Source organism: Canis lupus, chromosome 3 (assembly GCF_011100685.1).
Source record: "Canis lupus familiaris isolate Mischka breed German Shepherd chromosome 3, alternate assembly UU_Cfam_GSD_1.0, whole genome shotgun sequence".
NCBI classification, from domain to species: Eukaryota; Metazoa; Chordata; class Mammalia; order Carnivora; family Canidae; genus Canis; species Canis lupus.
In genome coordinates, this window is record NC_049224.1 from 71,972,080 (window position 1) to 71,994,680 (window position 22,601).

The 22,601-nt window shown below is 43.1% G+C and overlaps 1 protein-coding gene across 1 annotated transcript; it reads right to left on the reverse strand.

Moving 5' to 3' along the window:
• Positions 1 to 665: 665 nt before the first annotated feature.
• Positions 666 to 15,067, reverse strand: UCHL1 (ubiquitin C-terminal hydrolase L1). The gene is made up of 9 exons (XM_038533416.1): positions 14,919 to 15,067; positions 14,788 to 14,799; positions 14,285 to 14,413; positions 11,015 to 11,165; positions 8,688 to 8,773; positions 8,562 to 8,609; positions 7,461 to 7,527; positions 6,464 to 6,522; positions 666 to 1,122 (listed from the first exon to the last, which is right to left on the reverse strand). The coding sequence occupies exons 1-9, from the start codon at positions 14,949 to 14,951 to the stop codon at positions 1,036 to 1,038; spliced, it is 672 nt and encodes a 223-aa protein (XP_038389344.1). The 5' UTR covers positions 14,952 to 15,067; the 3' UTR covers positions 666 to 1,035.
• Positions 15,068 to 22,601: the final 7,534 nt, after the last annotated feature.

Below are 22,601 nucleotides of genomic sequence, written 5' to 3' on the forward strand. Positions count from 1 at the left end.
GCCAAGAAGAACCTAATGAGACATGACAACTAAATGTAGTATGGTGTCCTGAATGGGATCCTGAACAGAGAAAGGGAATTAGGTCAAAACTTGAAGGAATCTGAATAACCTATGGATGTGAGTTAACAGTAATACCAAAATTGGTTCATTATAACAAGTGTTTTATACTAATGTAAAATGTTAACAGGGGAAATGGATGAGGAATATATGGGTACTCCATAATAGCTTGTCAATCTTCTATAAATCTAAAATTCTAAAAATATTAACAATAATAAAGTCTATCTGCAAGTTTTTTCTACAAGTATACATGGTGATATAAATGTATAGAAAGGGGTGCCTACATGATGAGAGGAGCACTGGGTGTTACATGCTGGCAAACTGAATTTAAAATTGAAAAGAAGGGGGCTCTTGGCTGGCTCAGTCAGTAAACCATGCGACTCTTGATCTTGGGGTTATAAGTTTGAGCACCGTGTTGGGTGTGACTAATGAAATTTTTAAAGCGAATGAATAGAAAAAAGTCTGGAGATGTTGAATCCATACTATTTTTATGGTAATTCTCCTACCTGTGCTACAGGAGTTGCTTACATGGAAGACCTAAACCCACAGCACTAGGAAAATAATTTAATGTATTGGAGGGGCAGGTAAAAGAGAGAAGTGAGAACAGGTTAGGCCCAGCCCTTAATCAGCAGAAAAGTTTTATTTCTTTTAAGGACAAACAAACCACATCCAAGGCCTTAACTTACAGACGCAAACCAAAGGAGCCATTTAAAGCATTAGCTATTGAGGTACAATACATACGTTGGGAGGAAAATGCTTCTCCATCTGAAGCTTATACCAAACTTTGTTCGATCGACAGCTGAGCTCTGCTAGTGCTTGGGTGTGGCTGAGGGTAAGAGCATATCTGCAGAACCAAAGGAGAACAGCTGTGTTCCACAAGTACTGAAGCATTTTAGACTGCATTAGTGGGGAGGAGGGGGGTAGGTTTCACATAGAAGGGAAGAGGGGGGACAAAAGCTATGTCCCTCCCCCAGGGCATTAGGCTGCCTTGCAGAGTGCCACAGCAGAAAAGCGGACCTCCCCTTGCTCACGCTCAGTGAATTCTCTGCAGACCTTGGCGGCATCCTGAAAGGAGAAATGTCATTAATACCCAAACAGCAGTAGCTCAAAATGAAGTTTCAAAAGGAAAGTAACAGTAAGGTTCAGAGATCACCCTGATCAACTTTAAACCTGCCATTAGGGGCACCCGGGTGCCTCAGTGGTTGAGCGTCTGCCTTTGGCTCAGGTCAGGATCCCAAGAGTTCCTGGGATCGAGTCCCACATCAGCCTCCCTGCAGGGATCCTGCTTCTCCCTCTGCCTCTGTCTTTGCCTCTCTCTCTCTCTCTCATGAATCAATCAATCTTAAAAAAATAGATAAAATAAACCTCCAATTAAACTTATAAACCAGGGCTGACTTAAGAGAACCCCCCCCAAAATAAAATCAAGTGAAGGGAAAAAGACAAGAACCCCTGACACAGACTTGACTTTAGAAGCTCTGGCTTCTTTCTTCCACCAAGTGCTCTGGGTTTCTTCCATCTTGTGCCTGTTTTTGGCAAGAAACTAAATACACTGTGAGGGTTCTTTTCATCAAATAGATACAAGGGAAAAAGTTGACCCTCTCTCCCATAAGAGGGCAGAAAAGTTCCCCTAACTCAGAAATTCCAAGTAAACAAAAATTTCTTTCAAATAAACATCTTACAAAACAGCCTTAAATATCTGCCAATGAATTCTTAATTGATAGTGGAATGACATCATGACATGTGTTACTAGTTCCAAGACCTAGATTACCAAGATTGGTAATAGAAAATCCAACCTAAATTCTAGGGTTTAAATGCCTTGGCACAGGAACTATCAATTACTGTGTAATCTGTAAAGAAGTCCAGGGTAAAGACAGCTCCACAAACCATGAGAAATAGAAGACCCTTTAAGAGGATGGAACAGTCCTAACATCAGCTCCCAAGGTCTAAAAACCATCAATTCCATGAGTTTGGCCCTTAAAAGACATCAACCACCCAGTTTTGCTCCAGCTTTAGAACTACCTGTAAAAACTAGAGGGAATTCTAGATTGACATCTACATATTTCATTCTCTATCAAAATTAATACTTCAGACCTTCTTGCCCCAAAATGACTTTCCTGTAGGACCCACAGGGAGGACTACAGTTAAAGGTGTGCCTATAAGGAAAGGAAACAGCCATCTGCTACAGATAATGAACAGTAACCTCAGAATTCTTGGGGTAAGTTTAATTTCTTACCAGTGTAGCAATAATTTACTACACAGTCTAAAACAGTTTTAACTGTATACAAACCAATCTTATAAGGGTTTTCACTAATTAAGACACTGGTTTATATTCCATTTAATTTTAAATGAGATCCTAATTTATTATTTAAACAGTTTTACTTTCCCCACATGTCATAAATTCTACTCAAATAATAGTTTTAGGTTTCCTATGTGGGGTACATTTTTATGGCATTAGCAGGGTTCAACAGGAGAGTGAGTACCTTGGAGAGCTTTATTAGAGGGACCAGTCTTTCCCCCAAATGGGTCATCATCAGAAGTTCTGTCTCTTACTCTCTCCCATAAGTAAATTCTGCCTCTGTAAAATCCCTCTCAATTCTGCTTTTCTAGATTTCTCATTCCAAGTTACTACTCCCACTTACCCCTCATATATCCTAGAATTGACTCTAACTCCTCTCAGGTGTATGTGACAGCAGACTAGAGAAAGTAACCCTCTCCTACCAAGGCGTAATTTGGTCTACTGGCACCTTGACATCATGAGGTTTATGACGTTCCAAAGCCACACCTACTACACAGAAAAGTAGTACTGAACGGTAGCTAAGATTGCCCAGATCTGAACCATGGTTTTGTCATTCAAGTCACTGACCCTGAGCATCACTTAACCTCTGTACTCAGTTTCCTCATATGTAAAATGTGGGTATAATACCTACCTCAGAGCCTCATTAAAAGCATTCTTTAAAAAGCCAGAAGTCACTTAGAATAGCATCTAGCACAGGCGTCAGCAAATTGCAGCCTGTTGCTTCTTTTTGTGAATAAAGTTTTAATAGAATCTGGCCACACATTCACTTAGACATTGTCTATGGGCTGCTTTGCAGCTGAAACAGCAAAAGCGAGTACAAGCATACCTCACCTTATTGCACTTATCAGACCTAGCATTTTTACAAATTCAAAGTTTGTAGCCACCGTGCATCAAGCAAGTCTATCAGCACCTTTTTTCAACAGCATTTGTTTTGTGTTTCTGTGTCACATTTTGGTGATTCTTGGGATACCTGACCCTTTTTATTGTATTTGTTATGGGTGGTCACTGTGACAGTGATATCTGATGTCACTATAATTGTTTTAGGGTACTACAAACCACATCCACACCCACATAAGACAGCAACCTTAACATTGTGTGTCTTTTCACCGCTCCAGTGGCCAGCTTTTTCCCCCCTATTGAAATTAGGCCAGTTAATAACTCTCAATGGCCTCTATGTGTTCAACTGTAGAGTCACACATCTCTCACTTAAAATCCAAAGGTAGAAATGATGAAGCTTAGTGAGGAAGGCCTATTGGAAGCTGAGACAGGCTCAAAGCGAGGACTCTTATACCTAACAGTTAGCCAAGCTGTGAATGCAAAGGAAAAGTTCTTAAAGGAAACTAGAAGTGCTACTCCAGTGAACACATAAATGACAAGAGAGCAAAACTGCCTTATTCCTGGCATGGAGAAAGTCTGAGCGGTCTGGATAGGAGATCAAACCAGCCACAACATTCCCCTAAGCCAAAGCCTAATCCAGAGCAAGGCCCTAACTCTCTTAAACTCCCTGAAGGCTGAGAGAGGTGAGGAAGGTGCAGAAAAGTTTGAAGCTAGCAGAGGTTGGTCCAAGTATAAGGAATGAAGCTGTCTCCATAACATCAAGGTGCAAGGTGAAGCACCAAGTGCAGATCTAGAAGCTGCAGCACATTATCCAGAAGATTAGCTACAACCATTAATGAAGGTGGTGTATAAACTCAGCAACAGATTTCCCATGTGGATGACAGAGGCCTCAACTGGAAGAAGATACCATTTAGGACTTTCACAGCTAGAGAGAAGTCAATGGTTGGGTTCAAAGCTTCAAAAGACAGGGTCTCTTGTTATGGGATAATGCAGCTGGTGATTTTAACTTGAAGCCAATGCTCATCTACCATTCTGGAAATCCTAGGGCCCTTAAGAAATATGCTACATCTATCTGCCTGTGCTCTACAAATGGACCAAAGCCTGGATGACAGCACGTATGTTTATAATACGGTTTACTGAACATTTCAAGCCCACTGTTGAGACCTACTCAGGGAAAAAGATTTCTTTCAAAATAGGATTGCTCAATGACAATGCACCCAGTCACCCAAGAGCTCTGATGGAGGTGGACAAGATTAATGCTGTTTCCGTGCCTGCTAAATAACGTCCATTCTGCAGCTCCGTGAATCAAGAAGTCATTTCAACTTGCAAATCTCATTATTTAATAAATACATTCTGTAAGGCTATAGCTGCCACAGATATGGATTCCTCTGATGTATCTGGATAAACTGAAAACTTTCCGGAAAGGATTCACTATTCTGGGGATCTTTAAGAACATTTCTGATTCATAGGAAGAGATCAAATACCAACATTAACAGGAGTTTGGAAGAAGTGGATTCCAACCCCTATGGAGGACCTTTGAAGGGTTTAAGATGCAGTGAAAGAAGTACCTGCAGATGTGATGGAAATAGCAAGAGTAGAGTGTGAAAATGGGACTGAATTGCTGCAATCTCATGATTAAAACAGATGAGATGTCATTTCTCACAAGGAGAAAAAACTGTTTTCTTAAGATGAAATCTACTCCCAAAGATGCTGTGAAAACTGTTGAAAGGACAACAAAGGATTTAGAATCTGATATAAACTAAGTTGATAAAGCAGCAGTAGGGTTTGAGAGGAGAGACTCCAATTTAAAAAGAAGTTCTACTGTGGGTAAAATTCTATCAAAAGCATCACACACTACAGGGAAATCGTTTGTGAAAGGAAGAGTCAATGGATGCAGCAAACATCACTGTCCTCTTATTTTAAGAAATTGCCACAGCACCCCCAACCTTCAGCAGCCACTGCCCTGGAGCAGTCAGCAGCCATCGACATGGAGGCAAGAGGCAAGACCTCCACCAGCACAAATATTTGGTCTCAGAAAGCTCAGATGATGGCAGGCATTTTTTAGAAATAAAGTATTTTGATTAAAATATGTACATTGTTCTTTCAGACAGAATGTTATTGTCTACTTAAGAGATTACAGTATAAACATAAACTTGTGTGTGCACTGGGACCTAAAAATTTAACTCACTTCATTGCGATATTCACTTTATTGCAATGGTCGAGAACTGAACCCACAATATTCCTGAGGTGTGCCTGTCCTTGCAACACAGCCAGATGCCGCATGAAGCCTCAAATAGTTTCTCTACCTGGCTTTTTTTTTTTTTTTTAATTTTTATTTATTTATGATAGTCACACAGAGAGAGAGAGGCAGAGACACAGGCAGAGGGAGAAGCAGGCTCCATGCACCGGGAGCCGGGCATGGGATTCGATCCCGGATCTCCAGGATCGCGCCCTGGGCCAAAGGCAGGCGCCAAACTGCTGCGCCACCCAGGGATCCCTCTACCTGGCTTTTTACAGAAAGTTTGCCAGCCCTTTATCTGCACACAGCAAGCACTCAAAAAAGATTAGTCATTACTACAAATGAAATACGCCTTTAGAGCATTCTTAATTTTATCACAATTAAGCAACTCTCCTCTATAACAGTAAATTGAGTTCTAGAGACTTGGCTTTTAGGGTGAAGGGGCCTCGGGTGGTCTATCAGCCCTTGTCCAGAATTAAGGGGTTTCTGTAGTCATTTATAGCAGGACAGTAAACCTGGATCTTAAAGTTCTTATCAAGGCAGGTTTTGAATCTTCTCCTCTCATCCTGTAACAGCAGACCAAAGGAGAAGAAAACACGGAGGCTGATAGCCTAACCAGAATCTACCTCTAAGATTGACCCTAATCCAGCAGTTTGAGAGGGATTAAGAAAGGCTCAGGTTACTGTGCCTTGAGCTGTGAGCTATGATGTGATCTGACAAGAGGACAACGGTCACCTTAATCCCACAAGGAAGTAACACAATGGCTTTCAGCCTAATTCTAACCATAGACTAAAGTCCACACGCGATACAGATTAGTCAGGGCTGCTCGGAAGGATCCTGTTTAAAGCCATTTGCTATAAAATAAGGTAGATAGAATTACTAAAGTCATCTTCAAGTCCTAAAGACTGCTATTAACCCAGATGATGGGTGCTGGCTACACTGAAAAAGTATTAGCACTTTGGACAATATGGTCCTTTACTTAGACAATCAAGAAACATGGGCCTCTGTTGAAGAGGGGTTCCAAAGATTATTACCTGCAGCAAGGAGTCCTCTGAACTGGTGCCATGGTTTACTGGAAAAGGCATTCGTCCATCTGTAACAGAGAAGCCAGGCATGTTGATTTCATCTGCCTATTTTCTGGCTGCTGTGCTTACGCAGCCTAACGGCCAAGTTTCAGATCTCCCAAATACAACTGCCACTCCCAAAAAGGCTGGCTGGTCAGAAGCAATCAGCTGGAAGTGAGGTTAAATGTTCCTAGATATCCATCCTAGGGCAACTCTAATCTTCAAGCAACAGAACCAAAGCCCAATGTGGTCATCCTAACAGAAAAGCTTGTTCCACATCTCCTGGGAAGGATCCCAGAGCAAAAAAAAAAAAAAGGCAGACACAGCCTTTGAGTGACAGGAGGGGAGCCAAGAAGGGATCCTTTGGATTTCACTGCCCCTCGAGGACTGTTGACTGTCCCCAAGTCTCATTTGCTCTTGTCTGCTTATGGGTAGTTCTTGAGGCAACACAGCTGCAAGTTTTCCTCCATTAAGACAAAGGGTATGACTTTTACAAGGTGGATAATCTTTCTTGCTGGTATATAACAACAAGAGAAATTACCCCCCAACATGTCCAAATTCTTTCTATACAAACAAGATCACATTTAGGCATTTATCTTTTTCCAAAAGTATTCCTTGTCAGGATGCTGTTGGAGATCCTACGCTGGTAATGCTGTGCTGGAAGGTGGAAAGAGAAAATCTGAACATATAGGCCTTGAACTGGCACTGATCTCTTTACCGGTTTGTGACTAAAAACATTCCTTCTGCAAGACACCACCTGATGGGGCAGCAGAGCTGCCCCTGGGTATGATAAGGGGCTAAGTGCCCCAATAAGAATACCTTGGTGTTTTGGCTTTGTGAACAAGATACACTTCATAGACAAAGACATACTAAGTGCCACAAAGTCACACACAAATATCCCAAGAGGAATTTCATCTGAAGGAATGCATGAAACTATACTGGGTTCCAAAAGTGGAGTGAAACCTACCAAGTTCATAGAGATGGCCATCCACGTTGTTAAACAGAATAAAATGAAAATTCACTTTGTCATCTACCTGAAGAGAGTCAAAAAATATTTTTGAAGATGAGTTTTTAGTGAACAAAATATTGCATTAAACATTTTTAGTTTTACTGAGAGATAACTGGCATAATATTGTGTAAGTTCAAAATGTACAACATGTTGATTTAATACGCATATTTTGCAATATGATTTTAAAAGCAGAACTTAATTTGTTAAAAACTGTCACTCTTCAAGTGTAATGCACTGGAACTGACTTGCTTATTATTTTAAGTTAGTATAAGTTAACACATATCTCCTATAGACTAGATATTAGAAGACTATCATAAGACTTTTGTCTATTTATGTAAATATAGTAACTACCAGAAATCTAAGATTTTTTACTGAGGGGGAAATTCAGGCTTAGAGATTAGAAAGTTCTAGGGCCAACTGTAGATATAAAGGCATTGATATGGACTTAAATCTACATGACAGTTGAACGGAGGACTCTGTTCAGATTAATGGTGTATTTAAGCCTCCTAGAAACCACAGTCCTTGCTGGTAATCTTACTCTCTCCAACAGTCTGTGGGAGGAATGTGCGAAATGCTTAATCGCCAGGAGGGGTATTACTCTCTTAGAATCATTTGTTTGTTTGTTTGTTTTTAAGATTTTATTTATCTATTCATGACAGAGAGAGGAAAGACACAGGCAGAGGGAGAAGCAGGCTCCACCCAGGGAGCCCGACACAGGACTCAATCCCCGGCCTCCAGGATCACACCCTGGGCCAAAGGCAGGCGCTAAGCCGCTGAGCCACCCAGGGTTGCCCCATCTTAGAATCATTTGGATCTAAACAAAATAGGTCTTAAATTTACTCAAGACAATGGTTACTGCCAATCAGATTTCTGAAGAGCCATTTTTATGAACAAGTCTGGTCACAAAGCATTATTCTGATAGAATTTTCTGTGGTTAATTGGTTTTAATTGGCCTTCGATGGAAACACCTGCTGCGTTCAGGTAATAGGTTCCTATACATATTTCAGGGAAGACACAGGGCACCTAGACCGCCTAGCTCTGATCTGTAATTGCATTTACCCGACATTGGCCTTCCTGTGCCACGGCATCATGGGCTGCCTGAATGGCCTGCAGACAAGAGAGAGTAATTAGCACAATAACCTCTGTAGTAATTTAAAACTGATGCTCTGGAAGTTCTCTTCCTACCTCATTCTTTTCAAAGCATTTTGCTCGGTCTTCAGGGGACAGCTTCTCTGTTTCAGAAAGAAACTGTTTCAGGACTGACCCATCCTCTTTAAAAAAAAAAAAAAAAAAAAAGATAATGTATAGGTGGAATAGTGCAAATGGGTGCACATTTACTGCACACTTAGGCTGTTATACAGCCAGCCATGTTTAGTGACTACAGTCTTTACCATGGCCCTGGAGGAGATGGGCTGTCCCTTCTCCCTCAGCCTCTCCTCCCAACCCGTCCCTTCTGACTGCATTCCAACCAAAGAACTCTCCACTCCTTCAGTATGCCAAGCCTTCTCCTGCATCACCTCCCCACCATCCAGACTCTTGTCCCTTCCCCACACACTCACCTCTCAAATCCCTCATCACCTTTGTCACAGTGCACATCCATTTGTAACAGGTGTTTGAGATCTGTCTTGCCACAAAGGCAGGAACTGTCTTGTCTACTGCTGATTTTATTTTTAAAGACTTTATTTTATTTATTCATGAGACACAAAGAGAGAGCCAGAGACATAGGAAGAGGGAGAAGCAGGCCCCCTGCAGGGAGCTCGATGAGGGACCCAATCCCAGGACCCCAGGATCACACCCTGAGCCAGAAGCAGATGCTCAACTACTGAGCCACCCAGGTGCCCCTATAGCTGTTTTGCTTTTTCAAAATTTATTTAAGTAATCTCTACACCCATCAAGGGGCTCAAACTCACAAGCCAGAGATCAAGAATCACTTCCTCTACCAACTGAGCCAGCCAAGCACCTTCTAATTGCTGCTCTCTACAGCAACTGGAAACACACAATCCTAACTGGTGCAACAACATTCTAGTCTAATAATGGTTCTCAAACCAAGTTTTTTTTTTTTTTTTTTTTACTCCGAGGTAGAAAATGCAATCTTAGTAGTATGGCTATCCAGACAGACATGAACTCGAGGATCTTAAAAAGAAATGTAAAGAGCCTAGTAGGATTTCCCAGAGACAAAAGATTGGCGGACAGTTTGGTATAAACATTTTGTCACTGCTCAATATGGTTAAGTCTAAGAGACACTGAATACATGGCTAGAACAAGAGTGATTTATAGTTCAAAGACTGCATTCACCCTTTCAGCTCTAAATTTAAACAAATTTGTTAGGTAAAGACCACATAAAACTTGGAAGGAATCTTCTTAACTTTATGGGGAGGGCTCAGGGTCTGATTACTTTCCTGTAGCACTATTATGTCCATGGTTCCAAAACAGTTCCAGTAGCTCTACTGACCTCCCTAACACAGTACTCTAAAGTGAGACTTACTGCAGAAGAAATAAAGGATGAAGCTACAACTTTTTAATATGGCAAGTCAATATCTGAGAAATTAAGTTCTAGGAAATTTGTATCTATATTGTCAGACAAGCCTTTTTATTTTTTTTATTTCAAAAGTATACCAGTAGTAGTCTTGGCCACACTTAACTTACTTTTTAAAAAAAAGTATCAGGCCTGCTACAAGCAACACCATGAACTACATTAGCTGAAATTATTCAATTCTTAGCCACCCCTATCCATTGTCTAAATCAGGAGTTGGCAAACTACTATGCCTATTTTTGTACTATTGGAACAGAGCCACAACCACTGGTTTACATCTTGTCCAGGGCTGCTTTTGAACTACAAGGACAGAGACCAAATCGCTCTCAAAAACCTAGATTTATTCTCACCTTTTAAGAAAGTTTGCTCACCCTTGGCCTCTCATACACTATGCCACGTATTTTTTACATTGTACAGTGCCGCTCATTGTGCTTCTGACAAACCTAAGAGACTCCTTTCTTCTACATCCTCCATAGCATCCAATGAAGTGAACCAAGACCCCGGATGTGACTTTGTTCACGGATCTTTCACGATATCTTCATCCAACTGCTCTAGGCTACTTTGGCTCTCTGTTGTTTAAGAGACCCAGAACCATTAAAGACAGGTCCTAAGTGTTGATATTTTATGGTTTCAACATTAACTCTAATTCTTCCGAATTGTTGAGAATTAAACAAGAGCTCATGAGAATCACAACCCACTGCGTGCAAAGGAAGAGCGTATGCGGAGAAGCAGTACAAAGCTGCCTATCATTTCCTCTTCCCCTCCAGGTGAAGCAGCTAGACCATGCTTCTGGAAAAGGAGCTTCCTTCCCTCATAAGAGAATCAATATTAATTTACTTACTGATTACATACGGGTGAGTCGGTTTCAAAAAAGAATGTAAGGCAACGACTTTGCTGGACTAGACCCCTAGGGGTTTCAGAATGACAGGTTACAACTCACTAGAGGTTAACAAAAGGACTGCCCTCAAAACCCACTTACCAAACTCCAGTTTGTCTTGGTTATTGGCCACTGCATGGATAAGCCCGATGGTACCACAGGAGTTCCCAATGGTCTGCTTCATGAAGTACACCTTAGGACTGACTTCCTGTCCCTTCAGTTCTTCAATCTGTTTTTTCCTGAAGTTCTCATGCTGTGAATATAAAAAAGCATTTTATATCTCAAATGAAAATGCAAAGAATTAACAGATGGTAGCACAGCAAGTTCTACCACCTAAATGGAAACACAAGTGGGATGTGTGACCAGGAGCCCTGGTTCTAGGTGGTTGGCCAGCAGCCAGAGAATTGCCTGTCTGCCTCCCACACCCACACCAGCCCGCGGGGTTCTGAGACGTTCTGAGACTCCACCCGGATGCTGCAGTGCAGTAATGGCCTTGGATGTTGCCCAAGGATTTGTCTAGACACCACTGCAACCTTTTAGCTTGAAAACGGATGGTGTCCTGAAGTCAGAAAAACATGTTCATGTTTTTTTTCCCTTAAACACCAGTAACAACTATATTTCACACAGGACCCCAATCAAGCTTTGGTCAATTTAATATCCAATAAACACCAGCCAGTCTATACCCCAGTATTTGTTAAAGTTCTACCTCTACTGTGTTTAAATATACTTCTTTTCAGTAACAAATACAAAATAAGACTTAACTGCTGAAAGGAGCAATTTGAAGAAATTCACTATTCCCTCACTTTTTGGAAGGAAAGAAAACAGATCTAGGGTTCTGGGCTGTGATCTTACAAAATCTTCTCATCCACAAGAGGAAGATGTGATGCTTGTCTTTGTCAACTATACAGTTTGAGGACAGATTAACAATGGGGAAGAGAGGAGTCATGAGAGATCAGTAAATGAGTAAGACTAGAGACGGTTTTCCTCAAAGAATCCAATTGCTCGGGGATCCCTGGGTGGCTCAGCAGTTTAGCGCCTGCCTTTGGCCCGGGGCGCGATCCTGGAGTCCCGGGATCGAGTCCGCACTGGGCTCCCGGCACGGAGCCTGTTTCTCCCTCCTCCTGTGTCTCTGCCTCTATCATAAATAAATAAATCTTTAAAAAAAAAAAAAAGAATCCAATCGCTCTTCGTACAGTAATTTAGTGTGCTTGTCTGGACCTTTCACTAATGAATTACAGACCTTAAAAAATAGGGTTTCTCGGTTTAAAGCACAGTGCCAATACTATAGAAACTCGAATGTCCCACACATCCAGTATAATTTAGACATAACATCAGAAGTATATACATATTTTTCTAAAGATTTTAAGTCATCTCTACACCCAATGCGGGGCTCAAAGCTACAACCCTGAGATTGAGAGTCATATGTTCTTCCCCACTGAGCCAGCCAGATGCCCCGGGAGTGTATTTGTAATTCCAGTAGCCTTGCATTACTCTACACATAACTGAAGTTTAAGCCTTGTCTGTGACACCATCAGATGAATAAGCTCTTTTGCCCTGCAAGACCATCCAGTAGGAAGTTCTAGCAAACATCTACCACCATTTTTGAAGAGTTGTTCATGAGCTGCTAAGGGTTTTCACCCTAGGTTGTTTTTTTTTTAATGGGATATCACCATTCTTTAGTCATCTGCGCTCTTGCAGGGAGACACTTCTGCAAATATCTCATGATCACTTAAGGATTCAGAACTGGTCCAGTAGGGTTTCATAACCCTCAGACAAAAGTCAGATGCTTTCTAAATTAACATCAGCGTATTTGGAAGTCAACATACAAACTTTTCTTTGAATTTGCTTGTGTTTAGCCTAATTGGTGTTTCGTGTCACAGAATAGGTGCTAAGTCTGACTGCCTCAACTAGAGTTAAAGGATTATAAGTATCCAGCTCATTCAAACCAGAATGTTCTTTAACAAGCACAGCTTGATCCAGCAAAAAGCAAGCAGTGGGCTTTTGAAAGACAAACACGACACACCACTGCCTCCCAGAGGCCTTGTCTGTGAGTGCTGCTCAAAACCTCCGAGTCATCATGGATCCTCTAAATAAAAGAGCTTCAGGAGAGGCTCAAAGGAGAGACAGAAGTTGTGTTTGATTCTGTCAACAGGCAAGCTAATTTGACTTGCAATTTATTCGGCAGCTTCAGTCTACCTAACTAAAGACTTTGAAAGAAACAAAAAGTCAGTGGGATTATCCTAATAGCTTTAACAAGGGTTTTTAACTCACAGTATCAAGCCCATTCACTAGGAGGAATGCCTGTGACTTCCCATAGGGATAATTTATGCTGAAAATGCTTCTAGAACTCCCAGTCCTAACATGGTGCTTCAGTTAAGCTTACTGTGTTTTGAATGATGCCCCAAATACTACTGCCCCAGTCTTGTTAATGCAGATTTCACCACTCCCAAATCAGGGGTCAAGTGACATCAATAAGAGATAGACAATGCCATGCCAATTAGTGGGATTTCATACATCGCAAGACAACAATTACCCGAGCTACCTTTTTATATATAATGCTCAGTCTTTGAGGTACATACATCCATGCACACTTGTAGGAGGAAGACCATCTAAAGGGAAATGAAAAGGCATTTCCAAAACTGCTTTAATGCCCACCTAGTTCCCGTAGCTACAAGGTCAGAGAGTAAAGAGAAGTGGAAGGAGGTCCCCACACAGGAACCACACACCAATCATTAAGCTTTAAAAAAAAAAAGCGGGGGGGGGGCACATCGGAGAAGCTAAAAACCAAGTGTGCATGTTGTAGGGAGAGGAGGATGGGAAGAAACCCAAGTCCACCAAAGACCCGAGAGTGGAGATGGAGCATTAAAGAACCTATTGTTTCCCCCTGGCTCAGGCAAGGCCGCCCCCCTCCCCCCGTTTTACTGCAAGGTGGGGAGTCTGAGAAGCGAACGATAAACCGACAGACAGGTCACGGCCCTCAAAGGGAAACCACCAGCCATTCCCTGGAGCGGAAGGCTCGGAAAAGCGCAGGTTGGCACGGATGTAGGAATAGGAGGAAGGAACTCTTTCCCCGGCTAACTGCGATGAGGGAGCGGAGATGCTGCGGCGGCGGCTCTTTGGAATTCAAGGCAACGCTGGCTGGGCGAGCGGGGAGCCAGTCCAGGCTCTAACCGCCAGTGGAGGGGAGGTGCCAGGAAAGGGCGGGCCCCTCTCCGCAGCCCCGCAGGAGGGCGCCAGGTGGGGAGCTGCGGGCGCCCGGTCCGGAGGGGAAAGGAGGGCAGCCCGGAGTCTACGCGGGCCCCCCACGCCCCTGGGCTCCGCGAGCCGCGCGCACCGCCCCCGTGCCCTGTCCCCGCGCACCCCGCGCCCTACCTGGGCCGTGAGGGGAAACAGCAGCAGCAGCGCGCAGGCGGGCGCCGGCACCGAGCCCAGAGCCTCGTCTTCCAGCCCCAGCACGTCCGCGAAGCGCCACTGCCCGGCGACCCCCAGCCGGGCCAGCACCTGCGGAGGCAAAACCGGGCGGCCAGGCGCGCGAGGCCCGCGGGCAGCCCGCACCTGCCGGAGGGCGGGGCCGCTCCCGCGCCCCGGGCGCCCCCACCCTGCCGGGGAGGAGTCGCGGCCCGGCCCGCCCCCCGCCGCCGCCCCCGCCCCCACGCCCACGCCCGGGCGCGGTGACACAGCACAAAGCGCGGCCCACACGTGGCTCCCGCGAAGCCCGGGCGCACGGGCCCGCGCCACGCCCTCGGGAGCTGCCACCGCCGGCGGCTCCGCAGTCACCCCCGGGCCCGCGGCAGGGGCGGGGCGGGGCGGGGCGGGCGGAGCGCCGCGGGGTGCCCCGGGGACAGGGCCCGGGGGCGGTGCGAGACGCCACTCACTTTGTTCAGCATCTGAAAGGCAAATGCAAAGAAGGTCAATTACAAAAACCGGTCCGGTCGCCGACGCAGCGGCCCCGAAGGGCCGACCCCCAGCCCCGCGCTCCCCGGGCAGCGGGGCCCCCGGCGCTCACCTCGGGGTTGATCTCCATCGGCTTGAGCTGCATCTCGGCGGAGCGCGGGAGGAGCCGCTACCGAGGCACCGGGAAAAACAGCGAGCGGAGCCGCCCAGGCCGCGGCTATAAAGCGCCGGCCTGACGCACTTCGGGTGCCTGCGCAGGGGGAGCGGGGGCAACACCAAGCGACGGGGAACGGGGCCGCCGCCGCCAAACGGGCACGAACCCCCCCGTGCGTCTTGCGGAGTGGTACGGCCGGGCCCCCAAACCTTGCAGTCTCACTTGCTGGTGAGATAATCTGGTGGTGGTGGCGATGGGCTCTGTTGGTGGGTGTTCCTTGAGCGTATGGAGCAGTCCTTTGATGGAGCCTATTTTTTTTTTTTTTTTTTTTTTTTTGCGAAGTTTCTGGAAACCTACCATTCTTACCATCTCAATTACCGGATTGCTCAGGGTTTCTGAAGCTTAGAGAAAAAGCCCTTATTCAACAGGTATATATTTAGTATGCATATAAATCTGCGCTTCCCGAATGTTGCAGCGCTTTGCATTTGACCTTAGGCAATTCATCCTCCATGTTAGTACCGAGGTTCGTTTTTTTAATGGACTGCCTAGAATAAAACGGTGTGGAGCCTTAAAGGATGGTGCATTAGTAATGCTGATGTAATGTGACTCCCCGGGAAGAATTGGTTGGTCATGGGGAAGCTGTAGGAACCTGGTGGATGTGACCGTAATGTAGCACGGAGAGGAGGCAGGCGGCCGGAGACTTTAGGACACAGCTCCAGGGAAGAGAAAGAAATGATTTGGAGACGAGAGGGTGTAAAAGGAAACGCATTTTTTAAAGAATGGGAGACTTTGACAAATAAAATTCCGAGTTCACAGTGGAATATTCACCCTGAAGGAGAAAGAGGATGGCAACTAAAGGAGCAGCTGTTCTCTAATGATCTCAGGTGGAGCTTGTTTTTCCTACTAGCAAATGCAAAAGATGGAGAGAAAAAGCATATGCAGAAGAATGAATAAAAAGAAGGACAAAATTCTGTAAGAACAGTGTCAGGAGAGCTAAACCTCAGAATGAAATGGGGCTTGCAGAAACGCTAGGGAAGCAAGAAGGTTGTGGTTGTTTTAATATGCTCATTACAAAACAATGATAATGATGAAAGAATAGACCTACTGTTGAGGGGGTCCAAGGTTAATAATAGGTGACAGAGAGAAGACAGCGAGATTTACATTTTTTGAGGCATTAAAAATAAATCCCCAGTGGATCACTGGACAGATCTTTTGCGTGTCATCTCAATCCTTAGAGGATCTGATGGTAAAACTCTTACTAATCCAATTTTACAGATTAGAATTTGAGGCTTAGATAAGTTAATTTGCTTATGATTGCAAAGAAAAATAAAACAGAAGTAAACTCTAGTAAGTAGGGCATAAGAGCCCATTCTCCAAGTTAACACTCCATTCCACCTCTATTTTCTTCCATTTTTACCATCAGATAAATGAGTTTCACCCAGAAAATGAAAGAGAAACATTAGGAAGAAGAATCTAATGGATGAATTTTATGTATGATCTCTAAACTATGCCTCAACAAGTTTTTTTCTGTTTTTTTTGTTTTTTGTTTGTTTGTTTTTTTAAAGGAGACAACTTGAAAGCCAAGACCGGTGAATAGGTGGTACAAGAATACCTGACTATGCTGAAAGAGTTCTGGCCTTTAGACAGAGATCAGTTACATGCCAGTTAACTTGATTTATTCAGCAAATACTGATTAAATACTATGTGATGGGCACTGACCTTAGAATTGGGGATATAAAGGTGAGCACAGTAAATAAACACGAAACTTCCCTCATAGAGATTTTCTCAGTAATAAGAGTGATGTGCAAGAGAGTTGAACTCAGGAGCACCTTACCTAGTGTAGAGGATCACGAAGGCTTCTCGAAGGAAGTGACATTTAAGATAAGGGCTAATGCACAGGTAGAAATTAGAATGTGACAGTTATTACCAAAATAAATAGTAAAATGGTCATGAAAACACTAGAGAAACCTCTGGGAAAGGCATTTATTCATTCACACAATAAGTATATATATATAATCAAGGGCCTACAGTGTGCCAGGAACCATCAGACCAATGAATAAAACAACTCCCTACTTACAAGGAGATGCCAGAGACTGGACAAAAACAAACCTTATCCTGATCTTTAAAAAAAAAAAAAAAAAAAATCGCCAGGGGTGGGGGAGGGGAAAGCAGTCTACTGCTGAAACTGCAGGCCTGAAGATTCGATGTCAGTCATTAGCAAAATTCCAGGAGTCTTAGAAAAAATAGAATGGTTGCATTTAGAACAAGTTTTGCCAGCCAGCACTTCTCTCCTTTTCTTTTGGAGCCACTGGCTACCAGAACAGGCAAAAACATTTTCCCATTGTATTCTTATTCTGCCTGGGTTGGCATCAATTGATATCATAGTTGAGGTGGTTTTATAACTTAGTTATTCTATCTTAAAAAAAGGTGTGGGGAGGGGTGGCAGCCCAGGTGGCTTAGTGGTTTAGCACTGCCTTCGGCCCAGGGCCTGATCCTGGAGCCCCGGATCGAGTCTCATGTCAGGCTCCCTGCATGGAGCCTGCTACGCCCTCTGCCTGTGTCTCTGCCTATCTCTCTCTCTCTCTCTCTCTCTCTGTCTCTCATGAATAAATAAATAAAATCTTTTAAAAAATTAATTAAACACATAGGATAAACATGGAGTAGACCTGTTATAGGTGGAGAAATAAAATCAATGTATGAATAACCTGTTCTTTATAAAGATGCCATTTCTGATTCACCAGCAGCAGGATTTTTTTTTAATCATAAGTGTTATTTTTCTAGTAATAATGAAGATTTGGGATGGACCCTCTAAAAACTACCTTCTGATAATTCTGATGACTAATAAAATAGAAACTCAAATATCCTGGCAGTTCAGTTCTACAGTGTTATGGGAGTCAGTCCTGAAGAGTCAGCCCCAAGTTAATCCTCGAGGACTTCCAGTGCTTTTATAAGCACCAAATTTCCTGTATTAAATCCCTTTCTATTTAAAATACCTAGAATAGGGGTGCCTGGGTGGCTCAGTCAGTTAGACATCTACCTTCGGCTCAGGCCGTGATCCTAAGGTCCTGGAATTGAGCCTTGCATTGGGCTCCTTGTTCAGCAGGGAACCTGCTTCTCCCTCTCCCTCTGCCTGCCTTTTCCCCTGCTTGTTCTCTTGTTCTCTCTCTCTCTTTCTCTCTCTCTCTCTCTGTCAAATAAATAAATAAAATATTTTTTAAAAATAAAATAAAATACCTAGAGTAGGGGTCCCTTGGTGGCTCAGTCAGTTAAGTGTCTGCCTTCAGCTCATGTCATTATCCTGGGGTCCTTGGATTGAGCCCCATGTCAGGCTCCCTCCTCAGCAAGGAGCCTGTTTCTCCTTCTCCCTCTGATCCTCCCCACTGCTTGTTCATGCTCTCTCTCTCTCTCAAATGAATAAACAAAAAAATCTTTTTTTTTTTAAAGATTTATTTATTTATTCATGATAGTCACAGAGAGAGAGAGAGAGAGAGGCAGAGAGAGAAGCGGGCTCCATGCAGGGAGCCCGACGTGGGATTCGATCCCAGGTCTCCAGGATGGCACCCTGGGTCAAAGGCAGGCGCCAAACCGCTGTGCCACCCAGGGATCCCAAACAAAAAAATCTTTAATAAAATAAAATACCTAGAGTAGTTTGGGACTCCTGTATTAGCATACTGCATGCATTTTAGGTGAATCACAAAAATATAATAGTTATTTTAATACCCATCAGAGAAGCTGTATGTTCTTGTATGTGTATATAATTAGAATATTGAGTTTTTTTTTTTAAGTTTTTTTTTTATTTATTTATGATAGTCACAGAGAGAGAGAGAGAAGCAGAGACATAGGCAGAGGGAGAAGCAGGCTCCATGCACCGGGAGCCTGATGTGGGATTCGATCTTGGGTCTCCAGGATCACGCCCTGAGCCAAAGGCAGGCGCCAAACCGCTGCGCCACCCAGGGATCCCCTGAGTTTGTAGTTTTACCCATGTTAAACCTTTGGGCAAGTCTAACATATACTAAGCAAACAGTATCAATGGTCTATAAGGATATGGCAAAAATCACAGGAGTCATTCACAAATCTTAATGATGGCAAAACTGCTCTAATGACAAGAGTATTACCAGTTGAAGGGGTAGAGTATACAAGGTATTTATGAAGGCAGGATACTCAAGCACTGAAGCAATACTTCCCAAATATTTTGAGGTGTAGGGATTTCTACAGAAGTTACCCAAAGAGAGAGATGGGGAAGGAAAAAAAAAAAAAAACTAGCCTTTTTTGTTATACAAAGGACATTGTATTTGTTATCCTTGTTGATTTTGCATACCAATTCTCCAATATCCTTATTTCTATGTTGATTTTACAGGTAAGTACATTGAGGCCTCAGAGAAGCTGTTTACCTTGATAAAGTTGACCCAGCTATTAAATGTCTGAGTCTGGATTTCAACCCAACTTCATTTGATTTCAAAACTTGTGCATGTTCAACTCTCTGCCTGCTTCCATCTATGGCCCAGGTCTATGACCTTAGTCATTACTCCTAGAAATAAGTATGAAGCTCAGCTGATGAGAAGAATGAAATGATTTCTGCAATGTCCAGGGCCAGAGCAGGTCACCCAACCCTCTGATAAGCATTGCTCACTTTGAGGTCTAAGAGTCTAGTTTGAATTTATAATTAGCATGGCATTAATAATTGACAGAGTACTTCCTCAACATTTTTAAACTCACTTGACAATTCCTCTGTCAATAATAGGTCCCCAGAAGAAAGGTTCTGACATCCAGAGATTTAAAAATAACACACAAAAAGATGATGTATAATGCAAAGAAGCTATCCCACTTAGCTCCCATGGTGAAGTCAATTTTCCTCCTGATTTCCTAAAAGCATTTCATTTACTAGGTTATCACAAGTCTGTCTGAGTGAAGAAAGATAAATGTGCAGGAGGAGAATATATGTTCTCATTGACTTATACCTTACATGTATTCATATATTCTGTCAACAAATGTTTTTTGAGTATGTCCTATGCACCAGTCACTATACCAGTATTACCTGGGTTGGGGGTGGGGTTAGCAGATGATGGACACAAGGCATAAACTGTGTCCTAGCTTTTTAAGATAAATCATCAATTTAAAGCTGCTTTTCAAGGAGGGGGAGGGGGACCCAGTGCACCAAATGTATTTCTCAATTATAAGACATTTTCCTTTTAAAAATGTTTAAACATGAAAAACATGAGCATCTGAGAAACAGGGCAATGGTCTTTGTCTCATGCTCTTCACATTGAATTTGCAGTGGGTTGCCCCAACAGTGAAAGGAGGATTTCATGAACTCTAAGATTTCTCTTTGTCCAGCTAAGGACCTTGAGCAACAGAAAATTAAAAATACATAGACCAAATCATGTAAAATTTTGGGTTAAGTCTCCCTCATCTCTAGTTCCTTAATTTTTAGCTATTAAGCCTTTTTAATGTCACTAGGATATAACGAACAAGATTGATCCTTTAAAATCAGCTCCTGAAGTGTCCTTCAGAACCATTTCCTATGTATTTCCTTTTACCAGGAGATTAGTATATGAGGAATATGATAAGCAGAAAAAATTTAAATCTATAAATATACCAGGAAGAAATGCTTTCTTGAGAACACTGCTGATTCTTAATCTAACCAAGCATTTTTTTTTTCCAGAATCCTTAGAGTGAACAAATCAATATATAGATGTCTAGAGTCTTGGTCTTACTTGGATATTTAGCTTCTAAATGGTCTAAGAACATGAAGCAATTAAAAAAAATCTGAACAAGTCAAATTGGAAAAATAACCAATAACCCTCAAGCCATAAATCCACCACCCTAAGAAATTTACCATTTCATTTCTCCACATATTCCTGCCAATGCTTGGCCATGTATATGTATATGGCCAACTCTGCTGGGTTCCCAACCAAAATTTATTCTCTCCCTCCTTCCTAACTGGCTGCCCACTGTTCTAACCCCAGCTCCACTCTGCTTTCTCAGATCCCAGCTCAAGTCCATTTTCTTTGGGGTGGGGGATGATGGGAGAGGAGTAGGAAGGAGGGACTGTCCTTGAAGATCTTCGTTGACTCTTAGGAGACCAACGATATTTCAAAAAGTGTGTCCTATGCAATGTATTAGTAGACCTTCAGTGGAGAAGCCCCTCGGAGCATTAGTCAGCCGTAATGCCAGAAGCAGATATCCTGTTGGTTTCTTTTTCTCAGCTGTGAAACTTTCTCCAGCAGCCCCTACTCCTTGAAAATTGCTCTTGTGAAAACTGACCAAAACTACGCTTAATCTCAGTAAGGGGACTCTGATCACTTAAGGAGAGTGGGAAGCACTCGGCCTATCAAGAAGGAAAAAAAGAAATCCTCATTGTATCTCAAAAAGGACAAGTTGTGGGGTCCCTCAGTGGCTCATTCTGTTAAGCATCTGACTCTGGATTTCAGCTCAGGTCATGATCTCAGGATCATGAGATCGAGTCCCACATCGGGCTCTGGCTTAGGATGGGGCCCTGAATCCCTCTGCCCCTTGCCCCACCCCCACCCCCACACATAGCATGTTCTCTCTCAAAAAAAGGACAAATTGAAGAAACACGTTTTTTTTTTTGTTTTGTTTTGTTTTATTTATGATAGTCACAGAGAGAGAGAGAGAGAGAGGCAGAGACATAGGCAGAGGGAGAAGCAGGCTCCATGCCCCGGGAGCCCGACGTGGGATTCGATCCCGGGTCTCCAGGATCGCGCCCTGGGCCAAAGGCAGGCGCCAAACCGCTGCGCCACCCAGGGATCCCGAAACACGTTTTTTTTTTAAAGATTATTTATTTATTCATGAGAGACACACACAGAGAGAGAGAGAGAGAGAGGCAGAGACACAGGCAGAGGGAGAAGCAGGCTCCATGCAGGGAGCCTGATGTGGGACTCAATCCCGGGTCTCCAGGATCAGGCCCTGGGCCGAAGGCAGCACTAAACCGCTGAGCCACCCGGGGTCCCCGAAACACATTTATCTCCAAAAGAAAAAAGAGAAAGAAATCCATGCTTAAATATAGGCAATGAAACTGCAGAACACCAAGAACAAAGAAAGATTTTAGAATCAGCCATTAAAAAAGTATAAATGAAAATGATGCCAGTCTTCTCCACAGCACCAAGGAAGCCAAAACACAGTGGAATAATATACCTTCAAAATGTTGAGAGGAAATAGTCATCATCCTTGAATTTCATGTTCAGCAAAACTATTTTTTTCAAAACAAAGGTGAAAAAAACGACATACAAACAGAAGCTGAGCTGACGACCTAGAGAACTGTTTAAAAGAAACTTCTAAAGGGTATAATTTAAAAAGAAAAAAAAATGATCCAGTATATGGTCTGAGAAAAATGATTAAAACAATATTCAAGGGAGGCATGCATGTAATCCCAAATAAATAGTATTTGTGCATAATAATATCTAGTGTATAGTAGTAATAAAAAGAATAGCAGTAAAATACTGTTCCACATAAGAATATCTATAATGAGAGAAAGTGCAATGAAAGTAAAAGTATACAAGGTCCTTTTATTATTCTGGCAGAAATTAAGAAATAAACTTTAGACTTTTTTAAGTGAAAGAGTCATGATAGCAGGGCACCTGGGTGGCTCAGTTGGTTAAGCACTTGCCTTCAGCTCAGGTC